The 23812-nt window shown below is 34.4% G+C and overlaps 3 protein-coding genes across 3 annotated transcripts; 2 read left to right on the top strand and 1 right to left on the bottom strand.

Moving 5' to 3' along the window:
- The first annotated feature begins 376 nt into the window (after positions 1–376).
- Positions 377–4475, top strand: LOC109798001 (ribonuclease III domain-containing protein RNC1, chloroplastic). Its single transcript, XM_020358188.3, has 5 exons — positions 377–1270; positions 2592–2793; positions 3019–3219; positions 3636–3722; positions 3873–4475. The coding sequence occupies exons 1-5, from the start codon at positions 453–455 to the stop codon at positions 4188–4190; spliced, it is 1626 nt and encodes a 541-aa protein (XP_020213777.1). The 5' UTR covers positions 377–452; the 3' UTR covers positions 4191–4475.
- A 5996-nt stretch (positions 4476–10471) lies between these two features.
- Positions 10472–16245, top strand: LOC109796499 (casein kinase II subunit alpha-2). The gene is made up of 10 exons (XM_020356168.3): positions 10472–10702; positions 11230–11359; positions 12160–12354; positions 12591–12748; positions 14739–14829; positions 14931–14996; positions 15231–15313; positions 15548–15611; positions 15723–15791; positions 15914–16245. Exons 1-10 carry the CDS (start codon positions 10617–10619, stop codon positions 15971–15973), a joined length of 1002 nt encoding a protein of 333 aa, XP_020211757.2. The 5' UTR covers positions 10472–10616; the 3' UTR covers positions 15974–16245.
- Positions 16246–18563: 2318 nt separating this feature from the next.
- Positions 18564–20253, bottom strand: LOC109796563 (uncharacterized protein At2g23090). The gene is made up of 3 exons (XM_020356228.3): positions 20046–20253; positions 19869–19909; positions 18564–18925 (listed from the first exon to the last, which is right to left on the bottom strand). The coding sequence occupies exons 1-3, from the start codon at positions 20119–20121 to the stop codon at positions 18806–18808; spliced, it is 237 nt and encodes a 78-aa protein (XP_020211817.1). The 5' UTR covers positions 20122–20253; the 3' UTR covers positions 18564–18805.
- Positions 20254–23812: the final 3559 nt, after the last annotated feature.

The raw sequence follows: 23812 nt of genomic DNA, 5'->3' as shown, positions 1-23812 counted from the left end.
TTTTTCACTCAAATTTAAAATTAATTTTTACAAATTCAAAAGAAAATTTTATTTGAATCTTTTTATCTAAATATCATTAGTGAATTTGTCACATAAAATTCACTTATTAGATCAATAAATTTATTACACAAAACTTATCTATTATTTATTATCTTTGTTAATAAAATTATCACAACAAACTCAATTGGTACTGCATAATTATTCAATTACTATTACTAGTATTGATAGTAATAATGTAGATGGTTCTATATTTTGTATTTTATTATGAGTTTTGAAACACATAGTCAAAATGTTTAATTTAATAAAAAAAGCATGTAGTTTATATTTTGTAAGCACAAGCTTATATTGTGACACGTCATCTCAAATCCAACCATCGGATATATGGTGGAAGCTCAAAACCCTGCAACAAGTAACACCACCGAGCCCAAAACCCTTGAATCAATCCACCATCCATGTTATCGAATCCTTGTCTCACTCTCACCTCACAGGCTCACACACAAATCAACTCCAATGTTCATAGTTACACCTCACCGATGGAACTTCCCTTCTCCTTCTCAACCTCACTCTCTCCCAACCCAATCCAATTCCCCAAACCACGCAACGCCACCCCCCGCCTCCGCCGCATTTCCGCGGTGGCCACAGACCCCTCGCAAGAGCTTCCCCAAAACAGCCCCCAGCGCCTCCTCAAAGAGCTCGCGGTCCGCAAGCGGCCGCCGCCGCGAGCCCCACGCGCGCCCCCGCGGCGGTTCGTCCTGACGCCCCCGCTAGACGACAAAAGAGTCGCCAGCAGGTTCCTGAACAGCCCCCAGCTCGCCCTCAACTCCTTCCCCTTGCTCAGCTCGTGCCTCCCCTTCGCCCCCCTCGCCCACGCCGACAGCGCGTGGATGGAGCGCCACCTGATGGAGGCCAAGCACGCGCTCGGGTACCCCTTGGAGCCCTCCGCCGCGCTCCCCGACGGCAACCCCGCCAAGGAGTTGGACACTTTGCTCTACTTGGCGTTTCAGCACGAGAGGAGCAGGGCGCGCCACGTGCGGTTCGGCCACTCGAGGTTGTTCTTTCTGGGGCAGTACGTGCTGGAGCTGGCGTTCGCCGAGTTTTTCTTGCAGAGGTATCCGAGGGAGTCGCCGGCGCCGTTGAGGGAGCGGGTTTTTGGGCTCATTGGGAAGAGAAGCATGGCCAGGTGGATTAAGGCTGCCAGCTTGCACAATTTGGTGTTCCCCTGTGATGATATGGACAAGCTGATCAGGAAGGAAAGGGAATCAACTGTAAAGTAAGAACCTCCTGTTTTACTTGTTAATAATGCAATGAATGTGCTTGATTTATAGGTGGCGATGCTAGTGAATTTTGTTTACTATCGATTCTTTAGCCCTTTATTTGATGTGGTTTCATGTTTGGAATTAACACTGATGAAGTTGTTGACGTTAGGAATTGTAGTCCATTTAGGTGCTTTGCTTTAGCTTTACAATGGCATATGTTTACTTTCAAGGAAAATATTTTTTTATGTTTAATTATCCTTTTAGTCTTGTCTATAGTTTCATGAACTTTATCTTTAAGTCCCTGTAATTAGAAATATTTCATTTTAGTTCCTATACATATTGTTTTTATTTCCTTCTGGTTCCTATAGTTTTATAAGTTTTACCTGAAATGTTTTTACTGTAGAGACTAAAATGTAAAGTTTATGAAACTTTAGGGACCTTAGAGTAATTAAAACTTTTTTTTTTATAGATAATATAAGGGTGTGCTTGATTTCTATTTTCAAATCGAACGGAACTTAGATACAATTTCATAAGTATATGTTATTCTCCAATTAGAATTGGAGTTTCATTTTAGGGTTTGCATAATAAGGGTTTTCATGAAAGGATTATGTAGATTATTGAAGTGGAAAATTGGAGAACAGGACAAACTATACTATGAAAATTTGTTTTTAGTTTTCGAAAAGCAACTAAGCAAGGTTGTTAAGAGTTCAAACTGTTGGTGGAGGGTTGTGTAAGGTACAAAGCATGTATTATTGCTTGGTATTACTGTTAGCACATTGATATGGGGTTGGTTTGGTTGGAGTCACCTGACTGGGAAAATTGAATTGACAAATTAGGTTAACACATTGTGTTTTTAGTTTCTTGTAAGTTTCCAATTTCCATCTCCATGGTATAATGGTACTGTTTTGAGCAATAGGGAATTGGGATTTGAAATTGATGTTGATTTATTTTGCTTCAAACTGCCTGCAAATTTTGAACATAGATATTTGCGTGTTGATGCCTGCTCTCTGGCACGACATTGTGTTTTTCCATTTGCCTAATCCTCCATAATATGTTCCATGAATTTGTGATATTATGATGCTATCTTCCTTTTATGACCAAGCTATTATGATTCAAGAATTGTAATAATTAAATACAGGTGACTTACTATCATAGGGAAATCTTGGAAATAAAAGAGAAAATTGTTGATTAACCTCTCATGGCGATTTTTTGTTGTTGTTGTTGTTGTTGTTATAGTCTGTTTATTGTAGAACCATCTCAGTCGGGGAGGTGGGTCTCTGCCAATAATCTGTTTCTTAAATGTATTGGTTTTGTTATTTGCTATTATGATGGCAGGTCTGTATTTTGGGCTTTGTTTGGGGCAATATATCTCTGTTTTGGTATGCCAGAAGTGTATCGTGTTCTTTTTGAAGTCTTTGGAATGGATCCAGATGCTGAGGATTGCCAGCCCAAATTGCGAAGGCAACTTGAAGATATAGATCATGTATCTGCCGAATTTGAAGGAAATATAAGCTGGCAAGATATGGTTGCGTATAAGGCAAGCTCCTCACATCTTCTGTTATTATATTATTTGTATCAGAAAAGCTAGCGCATGAAGAACCAAGTATTGTGGACTATGGTTGTCAAGCTTAACTTGTTTCATTATAAATTCAAAATCATTATTTTGCTCTATTGCCAGATGCATGCAGAACTACCGTTCTACTATAATTTGCATGTGTTATTATTTGGAGAACAGCAATGATGTTTACTGCTCTGCATTCAGCCTCCTGCAGATGCCTTGTTTGCACACCCACGGTTGTTTAGAGCTTGTGTTCCTCCAGGCATGCATCGATTTAGAGGAAATTTGTGGGATTATGATTGCAGACCCCAGATTATGCAAGTCCTTGGATATCCATTAGAAATGACAGATAGAATTCCAGAAATTACTAAAGCCAGGAACATAGAGCTTGATCTTGGATTGCAGGTATCTCTATTATTGCCTCTGATTCTGCATATCATTTGCCCTATCAGGCTATCAGCCTATTACATACTCATTGACTTTACTTCCAAGGGTTAGGGATATCTTTGATGCACCTCTGAACAAATAAATAACCACGCATTCTTCTATTGCTCCCATCCTTGGGTTCAATATTCATATTAAAATGGTCATGGAGTTATTTAATGACAATTTAAGTTTTCAGAAGTGGGGCTTTTATTTAACCTCTAGTGATACTTGTTTGTGATTCAGTGGGAATGGGGAAAAGTAAATATAAAAAAAAAATGACAAGTACTGAGGTCTGAGGTGTTGGTACAACACAATTGATAATGAATTATTTACCTTGAAGGTTCCCTAGCTTCTGTTCTGAGTTTGATGATATTGAATTTCTTGTTGAATCACAGTTATGTTTCTTGCATCCATCAAAGTATAAATTTGAACATCCTCGATTTTGCTATGAGAGATTAGAATACCTAGGCCAAAAGATACAGGTACTAATCCTTCTGTTCATTGTACTAATATTTGATTACATTTATGGAATGAAACTCTTGTATGATTCAGAAATATATCATATACTAAAATTTTCTCATGTCTTCAGCGCTGCATACTCTATAATTTTTCTTTTTGGGAATTTTTTACAGGATTTGGTAATGGCTGAAAGATTGTTGATGAAGCATTTAGATGCTCCAGGGTTCTGGTTACAAAATAGGCACCGCAGGTTTCTTATGAACAAGTTTTGTGGAAGATATTTGAGGGCAAAAAATCTCCACCGTTTTATTATATATTCCGAAAAGGTTGATGACATATATCAGCGCAGCTATAGACTGAAATACCCAGTCACTACAGCTGTTCAACAGGCCATTCACGGGCTTTCTTATGCTGTCTATGGGAAACGTGATGTGAGACGTTTGATGTTTGAGGTTTTTGACTTTGAGCAAACCCAGCCTGAAGCTTTGTAAATATGGAGTGGCAATACCATAGTGACAAGGATACAAGAACTTTCCATTTCCTCATATCCTTTGACCACCCTTCCCTCCTTAACATATTTCTTTCTTTCCTTTTCACCCTCTTGATGTAGGTTTTTACATATGATGATTTGATCCACGTTGTTGTAATTGATTTGTAAGTTCTTTTGAAGTTGCTCTTGTATATATATATATATGTTCATTGTATTCTATTAATTTCGAGACTGAGCCCATAGACTCCTAAAGTTGCATGGAGATGAGGATGCGTTTGTTTGACTATTTGTTCTTCTCCAATCACCATAGCCGGAGTCTAGGTTGTTAATTGATTTTAGAATGATTATTGCCTCATACTTGTCTATTATAACAATGTAATGGGGTGAAAAGAAAAAAAACGAATTCTCTTGGAGCCATATAAGAATTATTGCATTTTTTTTTTATTGTTCAACTTTACTCTTTTCACGTAATGATTATCTTGAGAAACAGTGGTCCTCTTCAAAATTTCCCGTTTGGTTGACAGAATTCTGCAGATTTTCTTGGTTTGCTAGAAAAGCTCGCCCATTTTTTTAAGATGAATTCCGGTCCACATATGGTTGTACTCGTACATGTTTGTATGGGTCCATTGTCAACAAGATTTCCCTAGCTGATCTTTGCTTTTATCTTTCCATTTATAGAATATATATGGATTAACTTTTTTTTTTGTGTGTATGTATTTCTAAAAGAAAATAAGAAAAATAAATGTTTCTACAAGTTAAAATAGATTTTAAAAAGTAATGAGATAGTTTTTATAAATTAATTTATGAATAAATTAATTTAAACTCTTAAAGAATTTTTAATTTTATTCTTTTAAAATACTTATTAAGGAATTTATCTAAATATGTTATAATATATTTTTCTATCAGTAAAATCTAACATGGCCTAAAGAATTTTGTGATGTGTGGAAGAGAGGTTAAAAGGACATGCAAAAAAACTTAATATCATTAGTGTTATTGTTGTAATGTTATTATCATTATTGTTGTCATTTGATAATAATAACAATGATAGTAATGACAATAATGGTGGTGTAGGTGATTGATACTATTGTCATAACGATTATCATTGTCACTCAACATTTTTACTATCATTATTATAGTTGTTACTAATATTGTAGTCATTGCTACCAACATCAGGGTCATTGTTACATGGTAGCCACAATTGATAATGGAGGCAATAGTAATGATGATAGTGACGATCTAATTGAGAGTGTTGTTAGGGATCGCAAACGCACTCACATGGACAATTACAAGAGAGAAAGTAAATTCACAAGACACAGATATTTACGTGGTTCAGTCAAAATAATCTACATCCACGACCTCATTAGATGGTCTTTTCTATTTCTTAATTAGGTTTACAATTTCGTGAATATTTATAAAAAAGAAAGAAAGCAAATGAGTCAAGCCTAATAAACCCTTCAGACTCCACATACTCAACAATCTCTATTTGGAGGTTGATCACATCAACTGCACTCCAAAGTAAATCTAGTAAACCTCAAAATCGTAACACCTCCAAGCTAGTGCGATGCCTTCTCAACAATTAATCATGAAAGCCAGTTAAAACTATGTAAAGTTTCAACTTCTTAGTAGTAGCTACCTTGGTCGATATACCTGCAAGATTCTCTAACCTAAGAATCTTCTTTAAGAACAAAGTACTATCATTGAGTATAGTCCTGTAATGAAGTGGTATCTCAACTGGATCTACTTTGTCTTCGCATGAAACATGTGATTCTTTGTAACTTGAATGATACTCTGATTATCGCTATAAAGAGCACTGTCACACTGCTTCTTACCCAACTCTTCAAGAAAATTCTTCAACCAAATCATTTCCTTACCGACTTCTAAAATAGCCATGTACTTTGCTTCTATGGTTGAAAGTGCAACATTTTTCTGAAGTCGAGACATCCAACTAACTGTTGTGCCACCTACTGTGAAAACAAATCATGTAGCACTCTTCCTTGTGTCTGAACAACCTCCCAAATCTGCATTAGAATATCCTTCTAAAATAACATTATTCTTACTAAAATATAATGCAATCTTAGAAGTACCTTTCAAGTAGTGTAGCAATCACTTGACAGCTTCCCAATGCTTTCTTCCTGGATTAGACATGAATATGCTAACAACTCCCACTGCATGAGCAATGTCAGGTCTAGTGCATACCATTGCATACATTAAGCTACCAACTACAAATGCATAAGAAACCTTAGCCATTGTTGCCTTGTCTTCATCCTTCTTAGGTGAATGCTCCTTTGTGAGATTAAAGTGAACCCCCAAAGGTGTACTTACAATCTTGACATCTTGCATGCTGAAGTTCTCTAACAATTTCTCAATATACTCCTCTTGAGATAATATTAAGGAACCTTCATATTTGTTCCTACTGATGTTCATGCCCAAAATCTGTTTTACAACACCCAAATCCTTCATTTCAAACTCTTAGCAATTGTGCCTTCAATCTATTGATTTTATCCATATTAGAACATGCAACTAACATGTCATCAACATAATAGTAATATGATATAGGATGGACCAAAAATTTTCAAATAACAACACTGATCCATGGCACATTTCCTGTATCCTTTCATACTCATAAAATTGTCAAACTTCAGGTACCACTACCTTGGTGCTTGCTTTAGCCCATACAAACTCTCAGTCAACTTACAAACCAGGTTCTCTTTCCTACTATTAGGAAATCCTCTGGTTGCATCATGTAGATGTTCTTATCAAGGTCACCATGTAAGAATGTTGTCTTAGCATCTAACTATTCTAGATGTAGATTCTCTATAGACACAATGCTCAACACGAGTCTAATGGTAGTCATTTTAACTATAGGAGAGAAAATCTCATTATAGTCAATATCTTTTTTTCTGCTGAAAGCCTTTTACCACTAACCTTGCCTTGTATCTCTTGTTGCCACCATGTTCTTCCTTGATCCTGAACACCCACTTGTTCTGCAATGCCCTCTTTCCTGCTGGTACGTCAGTCAAACACCAAGTTTTATTCTTCTCAAGTGAGTTCATCTCGTCCTGCATGGCTAATTCCCACTAGGTTGCATCATCCATTTGCAATGTCTCATGATAACATAGAGGTTCTTCATCATCAATCAACAATAAGTAATTTGCTAAAGGATAGAATCTATAACGAGGCCTGATAACTCTACTAGATCTCATCACTTCAATTATTGGAGTGACTGGAGCGGTTTCCTCAAATATCTTATTTCATGAGCTTTTACCTTTTCCTACAAGGTTGTCATCTGTAATGTCCCATATCATTTGCTCCATAGCCAATAAAAATGCATTTTCTTGTTTTTGGATTAAACTTGTCCCTATCAGCATCTCTAACATAAACATAAGAAACACAACCAAATACTTTCAAATGAGAAAAACTTACATCTCTGTTTTGCCATTCCTCCTCAGGAATCTTGAACCTTGTGGGAACTGAGGGTCCTCGATTAATGAGGTATGTTGTTGTGCTCACTACATTTGCCTAGAATGTCTTTAGTAACCTTGCATGAATTCTCATACTCTTTGTCCTCTCATTCAAGGTCTTGTTCATTCTTTCAGCAACATCATTTTGCTAAGGTGTCTTAGGAATAGTTTAAAGCATTCTAATTCCATTCTCAGCACAATAATTAACAAATTTAGTACTATTGTATTCACCACCATTATTAGACTTTAAACATTTAATTTTTAATCATGTCTCATTCTTAACAGCAACTTTCCACTTTTTAAAGGTATTAAATACTTCTAATTTTTGCTTCAAAAAATAAACTCATACCTTTCTGGTGGAATCATCAATGAAGGTGACATAGTATCATGATCCCCAATGATGAGACTGATGTTGGTCTGTACACATCTGTATGAACAAGCTCTAACTTCTCAATCTTGGGCATCCTCCCTAACTTGGCAAAAGTAACTTTCTTCTACTTTCCAAACACACGTGGTTCACAAAAGCCAACTTCTACCTCTTTCAGTTTTGGAATTTTCCCCTTTGAGACTAGTATCTTCATAGCCTTCTTACTCATATGACCAAGTCTTTGGTGCCATTGAGTCAAAGAGTGACAAACATCATCATTGACTGAATTTACCTCTTATGCAGGTAATTCTACCATGTAAAGGGTTCCTCTCTTCCAGTCGCGAGCAACAACTAGATTACCCACTAACCATATCCGAATATAACTCGATATCCCTGAACATATAGCATACCCACAGGGATTAACATTCTCTTGAGTCTTGGAATATATCTGACGTCCTTTAGTGTCCATACTGTTCCAACAGAAGTTCTAAGATTTATATCTCTCATGCCTACAATGTCTAAAACTTCATCATCTACTAGACAAACTTTGCCGAAATTCTCAATTCTGAAAATTTTCATAAACTCCTTGCAAGGAGAAGCATGGAAAGATGCACCAGAATCCATGATCCATGATTCAAACTTACTCTCAACGTAGTAGATAAACGCATCATCAATGTCTTCTTGTGTTGCATTCCCTGTGTTGTCATGTCTCTTTTATTTAGGAGCAACAAGAGCAGTACACTAGTTTATGAAGTGGTCATTCTGCTGACAATAACAACAAGTAATATCCTTGCAAGGTTTGGAGTGTCCTTGTTTCTTAGACTTTGATCTATCACGCCTAGAACTTTTCCCCCTTTTAGGCCTTATACCTTTACCTTTTGTGCTCAATAAGGAGCTTACTGATTCTCTAGCATTTCTCCTATGAATATCCTCACCAAGGATTAAATCCCTAATTCCTTCAAAGGTCAATTTCGTAGTCCCAGATATACTGGCGACAATTGTGACAAATCCTGTCCAACTATCAGGCAACAAAGATAGCAATAATAGGGCTTGTACTTCATCATCAAATTTAATATCCATTGATACTAATCTCAACAGTAAGGAATTAAATCCGTTCACATGATCTATAACACTAACACCTTCTTGCATCTTCGTATTAACTAATTGACGAATTAAAAATTCCTTGTTTGATGATGATGGTTTCTCGTACATGTTTGATAATGCCTTTATCAAACCATGTGTCATCTTCTCGTTGACGATGTTGTAGGTGTCATCTTCTGGTTTATTCTCGGACAGAGACTGGTACAGCTTCTTCTGATACAAATAATCTTCAATTTGCATCTTCCAAAATTCAAATCGCTCCCATTCAACTTGTCAACATTCACTTTCCTGTTTTCTGTCATTGCTCCCACTCGCGTGAAATCCTAGACTCTTGATACCAGTTGTTAAGGATCACAAACACACTTACACGCATAATGTTGTAGTGGGTCACAAATGCACTCGCATGCACAATTACAAGAGAAAAAGTAAATTCACAAGACATAGATATTTACGTGGTTCAGTCAGAATAATCTATGTTCATAGTCTCATTAGATGGTATTTTTTATTTCTTAATTAGGTTTATAATTACATGAGTATTTATAAATATAAAAAAAACAAATGGGTCAAACCCAATAAACCCTTCAGACTCCACATACTCAACAAGTGTGTATAATTAAACTTTAATATTAATTATTTTTTACTTATAGTTTAAAGATTATTATTTAATCTTTTCATCTAGATATGTGATGACGATGATATTGTTGATAGTTATAACAATGATTATAACGATAGTTATGATAGTAATCGTATTGAATAAGAACGATGGTTGCATCATGATGGTGAATGCGACAACAATAGTAATGATGATAATAATAATGATGGTGGTAGTGTCACTGCCAACACTACCTCTACTACTACCATCATTATATTTGAAAAATTAAAAATATATTTAAGTCATATAATTTATATGATCAAAATATTTATTTATTATAAATTTTAATTATAATATAAATTTCATTTACAAAAAATATTTATTTTATAATACTTTATTATATAAATAAAAATTCATCCTATTCATTATACATAATAAAATACTAATTATTACAGTTAAAAATAGTAAGTAATTTGTTAAAATACACTCCCTCAGTTTTCTATTATAATACACATATTAACAAGATTTGTTATTTTATAATAAAGTTTGTTATTCTTATAAAATTTTTCATAAATTATCTTTGTTATAATGTTAAAATAAATAGTGTAACTAAAAAAATCTTATATTAAGAAAAAAATATTTTAGAAAAAATATATTAAATAAATAAAAATAGTTAAATTCGCTTATATATAAATGAAGTGTATTAATTATTATAAAGTAGCACGGAATTTATGAATAATTACTTAATTCAAGCTTTATTTTAGCTCCCCAGATTTTTTTCTTCGAGCTCCGCCACTGTTTCTGCGCGTCTTGCTAGCGTGCACCCTTGTGGCCTTGCATGCGCCGGTTGCGCAACCCCCTATCGTGCGCATCCCCAGCCAGATCTCGGGTTCCAATCGCGAAGGCATGTCGAAGGCTCGTGTCTACACCGATGTCAACGTTCTTCGCCCCAAAGAGTACTGGGACTACGAGTCTCTCACCGTTCAATGGGGGTAATCTTATTCCCAACCCTATCCATTTCTTTTTCTTTCCCCACCTTTCTCTTAAGCCTCCATTATACTCAATTCACAATCAATACACAATTCAACCCTTTTAGGTTTCCAACCCAGTCTTCGCCCCCCCAACTTTCCTACATGTTGTTTTTTTACTTTCATTTTTACTCCATTTTCAATACCTAGAGGTTCAACTATTGTGTCGCATTCTTTTCAAATTTCCATATCTAACGAGGTATGCCTAATGATGCTGTTTCTGTTATCAATTGATTCGATCTCTTGTTGCTATGTTCCGTCTGTGGTATGAACACAGTAGCTTATCGACTATGGAGAATCACCTCCACCTTGTGATTTGAAATTGGTTGATGGCATTTATTCGCTGGATTCTGATGTTAACAACTTGTGAATGTTTGTGATTTTACTGACCAAGGTTCATCAGTATGTTATGTATTTAGGTCTAATTGTTATGAAGCTTTACATGTTTTTTTTCAACTGTTATTGATGAATGCTATGTGTGCTCTTTTCAGTGATCAAGATGATTATGAGGTTGTGCGGAAAGTGGGAAGGGGGAAGTATAGTGAGGTTTTTGAAGGCATAAATGTTAATAGCAATGAGCGCTGTATAATCAAGATTCTCAAGCCTGTCAAGAAAAAGAAGGTGAAATTTTGTTTTTACATTGATGTTTGTTTTCAACCTTTGGGACCTAGACTATGAAATATGGATAAAGCCAACCAGGGGTACTTCTTCAGAACTATTCTCCTAAAATTTGTTGGAGAGTAATTTACGCCTAGTTTCTACTTACTCCTCACCATTTTCTTGTGAGCTATTGGATAACAATTGGACCACTCTGCACAATCTCCCTAACACAGTTGTGCACCAATTAATTTTAAAATAATAATAAAAAACTTAAATTTCATCATAAGAAGACATAATATAATCATTTTTTTAACATGAAGATGTTGAAGAATATCAATATCAGGTGTGAAACATCTATCAATAAATAGATAAATGTAGGAATTCGTATAAAAAGAAAAAGACGGGCATAGAAAGGTGGGGGTGGGGGGGGGGTGCAATTTCACATTGAGAGGAGGACCTAGTGTGGTCAGCAACAATGCAACATGATTCTGCTAATCCTATTTTGGTAAATTGTCTGTGGAATTGGTAGCCAAACCTTAATTCGAACTGGTGATGTGAATCATTAAGGGCATGGACATACAATTTTGATTCCAATGTTTTGAGTAGGAACTACGCAGAGCTCTGTACTTTTTTGGACTCAATGATCTATTTCTTAGAAACCTCATGTTAATAGACTAAGTGATTGAAATTTTTGTTATCTTTAATTTTATTTATTTATTTTAATTTTTTTATATGGTGTTGTGTTTCATGTACTGCAACATTCAGTTCTGAGATTTTTATCTTACTGTCTGAGTTCTGAGATCTTCCACATCATATTGCAGATTAAAAGAGAGATAAAAATACTTCAGAACCTTTGTGGGGGCCCAAATATTGTCAAGCTTCTTGATATTGTCAGAGATCAGCACTCTAAAACTCCTAGCTTAATATTTGAGTATGTCAACAGTACAGATTTTAAAGTGTTGTATCCAACCTTGACTGATTATGACATACGCTATTACATATATGAGCTTCTTAAGGTAATGTGATCTTTCATACTCATGGTATACCTGGACTGGTACTCTCTGTGTCCTCTCCATAGTGAATATTTTATTCCTTAAAAGTAACTGGAGTATCTTTGTCTTGGATAACTGATATCAATTTTGCATCTGGTTCATGTGTATTGGCTTTTCCTTATGCATCATGGAAATTAATTTGTATAATTATATGTGGAGGCCTTTTCTTGTTACATGAATGCTTTAGTTTTGATTTGCAGGCTTTAGATTACTGCCATTCACAAGGCATAATGCATAGAGATGTCAAGCCTCATAATGTCATGATAGATCATGAATTACGTAAACTTCGCTTGATAGATTGGGGTCTTGCTGAATTTTATCATCCTGGAAAGGAATACAATGTTCGTGTGGCTTCAAGGTAATGTTATGTGACTGATTGACTGTGGTCTCAATTCTCAACTCTATTTTTATAGTAATATCTAAGAAAGATGTATACAATGGATGAGCCTGAATATATTAGTATTAGTATATGACATAAATCACAATCAGCAAGGCATATTACCTTATTTAAGTATGAATTTCAGTACAAATGGGTTATTGGAGTTGTTGCTTGCCAAGTATTTGTACATCCACTAACATCATTCTGAAGATGTGGAAACATCAACAGACAGCGCATCAATTATACAAAATTTAACTTTGCTATAATTTTCTTAACTGAAATACGGGTCTAGAAGTGATTTTTCTTGGTTAATTGAGATGTGCTCTATACCAACTACTCTATTGCTACTAAACACACTGACACTTAGGACTTGCACAAATCCTTGGGTTTGTTTGGTCGTGACTATGGTTGATTGACAATGATAGTGGTGGTAAGTGGTTGCAGATGGGGGACAATGGAGGTGGTGACCAGTGGTGATGGTCATAGTGGTAGCAACAATGATCACTGTGACAATTAATGATGAGGGTAATAGTAGCAGTGATGGTGGCATGGTGGTTGACTAGCAATGGTGGCTGCAAGTGGTGATCATGATGGCAATGGTGGATGGTGGTGGTTGTGTTGGTGCTGACAAAGGTGATGGTCAGTGGCAGCAAGCCGGAAACATAATTAATTGGTGGTGGTTGCCTTGTTGCTGACAAGGGTGATGGTCAATGGTGGTGGTGGTGGTAGTAATAATTGATTGGTGGTGAACTGGTGGTTGCTACGAAAATTATTGTTAGTTTTTTTTATTTTGTGGGCAAGGGCACAATGGTGCCAACGACTAGTGGTGGGGGTGGTGGCAATGATGGTGGAAACAACTTAGGATGGTGGAAACAACTTAGGATGGTGGTGGTCATGGAGGCCATGAGGAGGGTGGCAGTCAGTGATGCCGCTGCTGATGGTTGGTGACAGTGCAACAATAGTATGTAGTGGTGGTAGGTGGGGGGAACAATGAAGATAGCAACAGCAACCAATCGTGGTGGTAGTGGTAGAAACAAGAATGGTAATCAGTGGTGCCGGCACGGCACCAAATGTGGCAGTGATGGTGATATTAGGTAGTGACAGTGGTAGTGATTGGGTTGGCTGGGTTCAGGGATGGACTGCGATTGACTTACACCCTAATTTTCAGCTACATTTTTTTTAATCTTACAGTCTCTAAATTTTAACTATTAAACTGTTCTTTCAGAAGCTTATGATACAGCACTTGCTTCCCAACCATGCATTATAGAATGAATACATGTAGAAGATTAATGTGCAACAGTGTTATCAGAAGCCACACATAAAGTAGTTCGGGCATATTTTTGGTTGACACTGAAGCAGTTTGGCCTTGATGATGCAGGCCTGTAGCAGGCTAGTGCACTATGTGCCACAGTGACCATTCTTTTCAGATTTGTTAAATAAACCCAATTTCATCATTTAATCATAGTTTCTACTGAGCAAATTAAAGAGATTTTGAATGTATTATGCCTAACTGAAGATATTAAAAACTCAACAATCAGTCATTTGTTGCCATGTGTGAACGATGTTTAGGCAGAAAGGCTAAGTAAAAGGCAATGGTGGGTTCCAAGAACTCTTGGCTGGGGCTTCGTGAACTGAGGTTTTGATGCTAGTTTGGTGGTATTCTCATTTATACTGACTACGCCCCTTCTCTGTTTCTTCCAGCTGAAACATACCCAAGTCCGTTTGTCTGGTCATGTAAATTTCTGTCTACTCATATTAGTAGCATGTTTCAGGTGCCTAATCTCCCACTTGGTTTATAATCATATAGACATTCCTAGCTTCCTTTCAGGCCACAATTAATTTACTGTTGCAATTCCCCCTTTGATTTTCTATTTAATTTGCTTATATTTATTGGTTAGATATAAATTTGAGTTTTGGAAGTTTTTGAATGACAGTCAAAAATGTCATGTGCAATGCTTTTATTTCTCAGATACTTTAAGGGCCCTGAACTTCTAGTTGATTTGCAAGACTATGACTACTCATTAGACATGTGGAGTCTTGGCTGCATGTTTGCTGGAATGGTGAGAATTATAGCTTTAGGCTACAACTTTAATATGAAGTTTCATTTTGAATCTACATGTGCAAAGTCGTGTAATTTTGGGTTATGATCTACTTAATGTAGATATTTCGCAAGGAACCTTTCTTTTATGGTCACGACAACCATGATCAGCTTGTCAAAATAGCTAAGGTAACATTCATGGGGTTGTTTCTATAATGTACAAAAATTGCAAAGTTATCATGTTGATTCTGTGCAGGTTAATGTCATGCTGTAGTTTCTGACTGTAATATCTTATTTTTTATTAAATAGGGATAATCAAGTATGCCTAAATTATTGCTTGTTTTGCATGCTAAAAGATTGAATTCTAGATAACTTACCCCCTCCCTGTTTCATATTCTTCTATTTTTTGTATGTGATTCACAGGTGCTTGGGACTGATGAACTGAATGCATATCTGAATAAGTATCATCTGGAGCTTGATCCTCAACTTGATGCACTAGTTGGAAGGTATCATATTCCATATGCTTTTCTGCATATTTCATAGCAAGTTTGCTTTAGGGAATTAACAACTTTTTGTCTCAATATCTTCCACGGCAATGCAGTAGTACCTCTCTCTCTCATATTGAGCTCTCTTAGAAGCTTAGTGCTTTTATTTTGATTTTATCTCTTCATGATAGATGTATGAAAAAGTATTGCTGTTTTTACACATCCTTTTTTATATTACAATATTGCCTTTTGCAGGCACAGTCGCAAACCTTGGTCTAAATTTATCAATGCAGATAATCAACATCTTGTGTCTCCAGAGGTAATTTGATCCATGTTCTAATATGGCATTGGGGCCTAACCAATTAGTTTACTGTAATTTAACAAATTCTCTGTTATGGTTTTTAATTATTTCAATATATTGGACATGCAGGCAATTGATTTTCTTGATAAGCTCCTTCGATATGATCACCAGGACAGGCTAACGGCAAGAGAAGCGATGGTAATAATAAAATGCTCATTAATTTACCGTAACATGGTTATTTTGTTGTGTAAGTAGCTTAATTTGTACCAATTTATAATCTTTTGATTTTAACAATTTTTTTCCTTAATGTATTCCCGTAGGCACATCCATATTTCTCTCAAGTAAGGGCAGCTGAAAGTAGCAGAATGAGGACACAGTAACAAAATCATTTGTGGATCCATAAACCTGAGTTCATTTATGTGGGATTGTTTTATAATACCCTAACATGTGGCATGGTTGCCTTCTGTTAAGTATAGTTTGTTAGTTTTGTCGTGGAATGTAACAATATCTTGTTCCAGCTGAATAATTTGTTAGTATGTTGTTGAAATTTCAAATTTTATCTTAAAAAAAGTTGTGATTATAAACTTAAGAATTTTAAGCTTTTGTGTAGTTTTTATCAATGTTCAGTAAAAGGTGTTTTCTATTTTTTTAACTTATATAAAATTTTGATTATAAACTCTTTTAAATACGAAATAAGCTAGTTTTAATATATATGTGGAGAATTTTCCCACTGCATTGCCATTTTCATGAATACATCGTTTCTGTTTTTTACAAATGCAGGTTTGAATAAATTTTATTTTGCAAATTAAGTTTGTGAAGGCAATCCATCATTTTTCCTATCTTAAACTGAATTTTTAAGACAAATTAATGTAAAACTTGATTTACAATTAGACTCAATTAAATTTCACAAAATAAATTTTAGCTTTTACTTATTGAACGGACATTAGGAGTCTTCCAACTGAAAATGAAACTCTTATCCTTCACTAAATTCGTCTGCTGCCTATGATGTTTTAAGATGTTTTTTGGGAACTAGTTGAGTAAAGGTGACATTGGAATGTACCCTTTTAATAGGAGGAAATAATGAAATATCATTAGAAATGAAGGGTAAAGTACATGTTTGTCATCTTCGGCCTCACACATGATACACCTGTTATCTGATACCTGATCGGGAATAAAAGGCAAACATACCTGATAGTGGTGTGCAATGCATCGTTGCAGGAAATGCTTTAGAGTGTTCAACCTTATTTAGATACTGTCTTAATGTCACTAAGCAGTAAGCAGGGGCATGACGGAAGGGTATGATTAATGCGAAGAAAATGAGGCAGGTTAAATGTCGGTTTGAGAACGTGCTCAAGTTTTTGGCTTTAAATGGCCATTGACTTTATTGTATTTTTTTTATCACCACCGTCACCATTGATTCAAGCCACCCTATAATGTTAGGTATACATGAGTTTAGGAATTAAATTCTGAAGTCATGATATGCCACTAGTGTCAATAAAAGTTTCTAGTTAGTGACCCTCAAAAAATAACCAACAAATGAATGACTACCAACTAAGAGTGACCCTATTTATAATTTTTTTAGCTGATGCTGTTCATTTTACTAGTTGAATCAACTTCGTTTACCCAAACTCAGCATAGATTTAATTATGAGCTTCCAGGACTATCAAACATCCTATATGAAAAAGCCAGTTCCGAGTAAAAGTGCTTACTATATTTGATTCTGAGGAATTTATCCTATATGAAAAAGCCAATCCCGAGTTGAAGTGCTTATTGTCTATGGTTTTCAGCATTTTTAGATATAATATATCTATAAGTACTTTTAGGAGAAGAAATTAAGATATTAAGATAATAAATAAAAAAATTCTTCAGTTTGACTGAAATAAAAATGACTTTATTTTTAAATAAACTAATACAAGAGAACTTTTATGAATAAGCTTAATTTAACTTTTAGATAATTTTATTTTATTCTTTTACAAATATTTATGAAAAATTTAAGCTTAATTTAACTTTTAGATAAGTTTATTTTATTTTATTTTTCTTTTAAAAAAATTTATGAAAATTTTTATCTAAACAAACATCCTTTGAGTTTTTTACGTAATCGGAAATCTCATTATTATGATGCAATTGTTATCAGATGAAATTTAGAATTCCTTTTAGTAGATTCACAATGCCATTGAAATGGATCTTATACAAACTACAAAGTGCAAAGAGTCCCATCTTGTTTTCTTATACAAGAAGAAAGGTGCGGGACATACAAAGAGTGAGAAAGAGGTTGTACAACTGCATTGTTGTAGCCATATTTGGGGCTCGGTATATTTTGGCTTTATCTTCTTAAATATTGACGCCACTCCAACTGACTTATGAAAACTCTTTTTTTTTTTCTTTTTTCTTTTTCCTTTGATTAGAAAATGCTACTTTAATTTTTTTTTTCTAAAATTATATTTAACTCAACTCCTTTTTCTTGGATAACTAGACACATACTATCTAAATTGATAACGAAAAACCCCAAAAATAAAATTTAAGCCAAATAGTATCTTAATCGACATTTTTGTTGTAAACTTTACATTGAACGATATTTTGACATCAAACATCGGGTTTCACTTGATTTCTCTCCATTTCACTTCGGATTCACGTATACCACATTTGGGAATTTCTGCGAAGCTTCGCGAGTTAAAATAGAAAGAAGCAAATGAGATTTCTAGGATTGAATATATTTTTAATGGAAGACCAAAATTTCATGAAAATATGGCAGTTAAGATTAAGTACTACTCACAGAAGTTGGAAACAATACTCACTTTGATAATTTGGTGCACCTTAAGGATATCAAATTTTTACCGGCACCAAGTAATAATTTTGCCAGAAAAATATATGGTTGGGAAATTTGATCACGAAAAAAAATCGGGTGATGTTTACGGGCTGAAGCATCCAGGCTTGTGCAAGCTACAAGTACTGAAAGAGTCGAACACTATGTAAACCGTGATTCTGTAAGATGCTTAATATTGACACTAACAATCATCATTCATAAGTTACAATTCGACATAAAAGAGAAAATTAACACAGTTTCTCACACTTAATGGAAAAACGTACTAATTATCCCCTCTCCCCCACAAGACACCAACACACAGACATATTCGATATAAAAGAAATTGAAGATCTATGTGGATATATTGTAGAACATGCCATAATGATATCATGTCTCCACATGCACTCGTTCACTTTTTAAGATGAGGAAAGCAAGCATAGACATCAGATTTAGGGTGTTTGGCTTCAGCATGCTCCCTGCACTTCACTTCTGATGTGGTGCACATAAATGTTTGCATGCACACCTTGCACTGCAATCATCAACCACAAAATCATAATCAGTTAAGGGCTCCATTCTGCTGAGTCACTACAGTAATGCAATGAGAGAGAAAGAGTTCTCCCTTGTACGAGATCCAAAACCAAACTATCTATAGATTAAGAAATCACACATCTATAATCAAGTCTTCAAATGTACAAACATTTTGACATTATTGTTATGGAACATCATTCAAGTGTGTATACGTCTTCCAAGACAGATTGAAAGAAAACAATTATTCGGTTGACATAATGTAGTATGCAGTTTATGCATTGAACAAATAGAAACAAATCGGCCACACTAGATAAATTTGTGAAACCAATTGCATTTCTTTTATCAGAAAGATTAAAATGAGAGCAAAAAGGTTCGATATTATCCCAACTCCTACCACTAGGGAGAACCTAGTGATTCAATCAATTGCATTTGAAAATATGAGTAACTTCCCCATCAATGTGGTTCTGACTTGAATGTAGATCCTGGATGTACATCCAAACATGTACCAAGTCTAACAAAGGATCGATTCCTCAGTAATAAGCCCGAGTTTGTAGCCAAACAGAATACCAAACAATATTTGATGAATTTCAAAAAATACCAATTGCTGAATAACCTACTTAAATGTTAGGATGAAAGACACTACGTGACTCTGTTAAGAGACTTTTATCTCAAAAAGGGAACGAAATAAAAGACTTCCAGCAAAGTAGTTAAGCATTAAAAACTTATTTAGCAGTAAATAAATTGCTGAAATTGGTGGTTCATTACCCGTAATAAAAAAGAATAAAAATTATTAAATCATTTATTTTCTGCGTTGACGATCAACCAAAGAAATCTTCAATAAAGGATCCATGTCTAAATTCGGCTTATATGAAAGAAAAAAAATACAAACAGATAAAAAGGGTACATGAGAAGCTGGGATGAGGTTCCAAGCACCAGAATTTTACCTGGATATTCATGGCTTTCTTGTTTGTTTCCAACTGGCTTCCTGCACATATTAAGATCAATAACTGCATCAGATCTAACACATGCAGCCCCGATTCTAATGGAAAAAAACACTTCTTTCAAATAAATTTAATTAAATTTAGCCCTAAAAGTTGAGGGCTTGAAAAGAGAAAAATCACCCTTTGCTCCGGCCTTCTGCTTCTCGAGGTTCCTCTCGCGAGCCATCTTCGCCTTTTGACCATTGCCTCCTCCCATGACTGATGGGGCACCACCGGAGACCCGAAATCCAAAACCCTAACTTTTCTCTGAATGCTGAGTGTGGAAGCAAGAATGAATATATGGACTTCTCTGCACAAGTGATTCTCACACGCTATTGTTTGGTTCATTAGTTGTCGCTTTTAAACTACGATTTTAGGACCTATTTCTCCACACAGGTGTTGGAATTCACACGTGGCACAGATAAGTGGCCACGTAATTGTGTTAACGCGTCAATGTTACGGCTAGAAGCCAATACTCATACTCATGCAGTCATGATGCCTATCCACCAATAATTATGGTGCCATCCTTCTTTCTTTGACGATATCTAAGGTGAATCATGTCTTAGGTAATTTTTCATTATTTATCTTATCATATTTATAGTATTGTATGTGTATTAAATCTTTTCTCTCTTTTTTATTTTATTTTATTTCTTTTACCTTTCTTATGTTCCCATGTTTCTTGGAGTGGACTGTAACATTATCGTTTTCACAATTCAATAGAAGTAAAGTATCCACTTTTTCTACTCCTCATGTAGTTACTGTCAAAAATACCACCACACTCCATCCATCATGGAAATCCCATGGTTTATGAAGAACTGGAGAGACACATGGAAAAATTTAGACAATGGCCCAATCCTTGTTATGGTGGTTAATTTCTATGGTTCTTATTCTATCTTTGTGAGGGCGAGTAAGCTGAATGCAACACACACATGCATTTAGATTAGTTTTAATGAGAACCACATGAATCTAAGTCATTCCTTTAATTTAAACATTTGATAATTTTAATCTATAAAAAATAGAAAAAAATTATATTAACAGTGAGATTTATTACTGCACGGTGTGAAGTTGTCTTACAAGGAGACCCATATCCTTCTTTGGAAGGGTATTACCAGGGATGGCAACGGGGCGGGGCAGGTACGGGTTTCATGATACCCGTTCCCGTACCCGTACCCGTCGGGTATGTGATTTTCATCTCCATCTCCATCCCCGTCGGGTATCGGGTATACTCGTACCTGTACCCGTACCCGTCAAAATTTTTATTTTTTATTTTTTTTAAAAAATATAATATTTTTAAATTATTTTTTTAATTATATTATAATTATAATTAGGTTATTTCTTTATCTCATATTATAATAAATAATCATACATAAAAAAAATATTAAAACTCTTTAATATAATTAAATTGAAAGTGGGTATTAAATTAAAAATGGGAACGGAAACGGGTACGGGTACAGGTACGGTTACGGGGCAGGTAAGTACATACTCGTACCCGTACCCGTACCCGATTTAATATATCGGGTTTTACCCGTACTCGTACCTGTACCCGGTCAAACCGGGTATTCTCCGTCAAAGTCGAGACGGGTTCGGGTATTACCCGCGGGTACGGATATATTTGTCATCCCTAGGTATTACTGTTGTCGTTGGGAGTGATAAAGAGGGAGAGAGAGAGAGAAATTAAAAAGAAAAAGCTTAATTACACTTTTGATCCTCTTAATTCAGTGTAAGAGCAATTTTGGCCCTTATAATTTGAATTACTTAATTTTGGTCCATAAATTTAAATAATGGGTAATTTTAGCCGCACAAATAATTTACCATCCAAAATTTAACAGACGTTAATGATATGGATTTTATGCTAAATAAACATTAATTATATATTATTTAATTTCTTACGTGTCAAATTATTTAATATTCAAATTTTAAAATTTTTTAATTTATTTATTTTATATTTCTCTTTCTTATACGTGTTAATGTTGCAATTGGAACGGGCCGTTCTGCTTGCACGCATAGTCTGTTAATTTTGAAACTGAAATTTCCAAGCAAAACGGCTCGTTTTGATCCATCGTCATGTGTGTATTTTTACATTCGGAACGGCCCGTTCTAAAAGGAAAACGGGTCGTTCTGCAAGTGCGACAGGAGAATGGGCCGTTCTAAAAAGAAAACGAGCCATTCTGAAAGGAGAACGGGCCGTTCTGGATCCAGCTTTATACTATGCTCAGATCCAAAATGTAAAAAAAATAATAATAATAATTAACAGCTCATTATTCGATTTCCCGGGAACTAAATTCTGAACGTGAACAGTGAAAGGTGCTACTTTGATAAATAAATTGGTACAGGTACTTTTTTGGTAAATTTTTTAAAAAAAAATCTATTTTAGTGAAAAATTCTCACTGCGATTGATATCAATACCCTTTTCATTTTGTTTTCAATGTTATTTGAATTTAAAAATTTGAATATTAAATAATTTGACACATAAAAAATTAAATGATATATAATTAATATTTATTTAGCATAAAATTCACATTATTAACGTCTGTTAAATTTTGGATGGTAAATTGTTTGTATGACTAAAATTGCCCATTATTTAAATTTATAAATCAAAATTAAGCAATTTAAATTATGAGGACCAAAATTACTCCTACACTAAATTTTAGTGTAGGAAGACCAAAAGTGCAATTAAGAAAAAAGAAAATATACAATAGAGGGTTCACGGTGAAACATGGGTCTGATAAATTTAATGGTGAAATTAAATGGTTCACCATAGACTACATTACTCACAAATCCACCCTAGTCCTTCTCTTTCCTTTTCAAAACTTTATCTTTCTTAAATAAAGCCTATATAACTGGTTAAATTTTTCTTTTTACGATTTATTTATTTTAAAATTAAAATTTTGGTTTCTAATTTTAAAAAAATGGTATTTTGAGTCCTATCATTATTTTAACATTTAACATTCAAGGTTAAAATTTATTAATGTTATGATTTTTAATTATTTATTTAATAGAGTGAAAGTAAATTCTATCCTCTTTGGAGGTTGTTTAGATAAATTCCTTTCGATTAAGTGACAACAAGTTTGCGGTGCATTTTGTGACTCTAACCCTATTATGTTGGTATCAAATCTTATAGATTTGGAGAGACTGATATATGTGTTCGTGTTTCTCATGTGCTTAGGAAGGTAACTGTGTTGCTGGCTTCCTTGCTTCTTGGGCTCTTCAGTGGGATATTGGTTTACATATTCTATATAGTCCCCTTATGGATTTTGTTCATTTACTCATTTACCGACGAATTTATTAAAAGTTTTAAATAATGAAACAATCCTCATACATAAATTTACAATATTAAATATATAATTTTTCATTTTTTAAAATATAAATATATATCACAATTATTCTCTATGAAATTTTATATTATAAAAAATATTAAATAATTTTTTTATTTTTAACAATTTTAAAAATATCATTCTCCACGTAAGAAATTAAATAATAATTTAACTATTTATTTCACATATCAAAATTTTTTTTTTTTAAATAGTATAATATGGGTTTAGATTAATTATTAACTTTTCAGGATTAGTCCAACAATGATAGATTATGGAGAAAAGTTTGAGAGAGACTTATACTTGAAATAAAAGAGCTATATGTTTGACTTTTTTTATATATCAATATATGTAACTTTTTTGCTTTACAAAAACTTAATCGTAAATATTTTTTAGTTGATGGACTCAGCTTGAACTTTAGTAATTTTATTTTTTTGGTCAGCCTTGAAATCTTTTTACTAACTTAATTTAATTATAATTAATAATACATACAGTAAAAAAAAATATTTCAAAAAATTAATATATTAACTTTGACTTAATTTTACAAAATAAAAGTAAGGAGAGCAATAAAGACACTTAATTTTTAATATTTTTTTT

This window comes from Cajanus cajan, chromosome 5 (assembly GCF_000230855.2).
Source record: "Cajanus cajan strain Asha chromosome 5, NIPB_CcT2T_4, whole genome shotgun sequence".
NCBI lineage: Eukaryota > Viridiplantae > Streptophyta > Magnoliopsida > Fabales > Fabaceae > Cajanus > Cajanus cajan.
This window is presented reverse-complemented; position numbering and strand designations above follow the sequence as displayed.

Coding starts and splice junctions, on each gene's coding strand:
- LOC109798001 (XM_020358188.3), top strand. CDS start 453: ATGTTATCGAATCCTTGTCTCACTCTCACCTCACAGGCTCACACACAA. Junction 1,271..2,591: donor GAAAGGGAATCAACTGTAAA/GTAAGAACCTCC, acceptor TTATGATGGCAG/GTCTGTATTTTGGGCTTTGT. Junction 3,723..3,872: donor ACCTAGGCCAAAAGATACAG/GTACTAATCCTT, acceptor AATTTTTTACAG/GATTTGGTAATGGCTGAAAG.
- LOC109796499 (XM_020356168.3), top strand. CDS start 10,617: ATGTCGAAGGCTCGTGTCTACACCGATGTCAACGTTCTTCGCCCCAAA. Junction 12,749..14,738: donor AATGTTCGTGTGGCTTCAAG/GTAATGTTATGT, acceptor TTTATTTCTCAG/ATACTTTAAGGGCCCTGAAC. Junction 14,997..15,230: donor AGCTTGTCAAAATAGCTAAG/GTAACATTCATG, acceptor TGTGATTCACAG/GTGCTTGGGACTGATGAACT.
- LOC109796563 (XM_020356228.3), bottom strand. CDS start 20,121: ATGGGAGGAGGCAATGGTCAAAAGGCGAAGATGGCTCGCGAGAGGAAC. Junction 19,910..20,045: donor GCAGAAGGCCGGAGCAAAGG/GTGATTTTTCTC, acceptor TAATATGTGCAG/GAAGCCAGTTGGAAACAAAC. Junction 18,926..19,868: donor AGAAAGCCATGAATATCCAG/GTAAAATTCTGG, acceptor TGATGATTGCAG/TGCAAGGTGTGCATGCAAAC.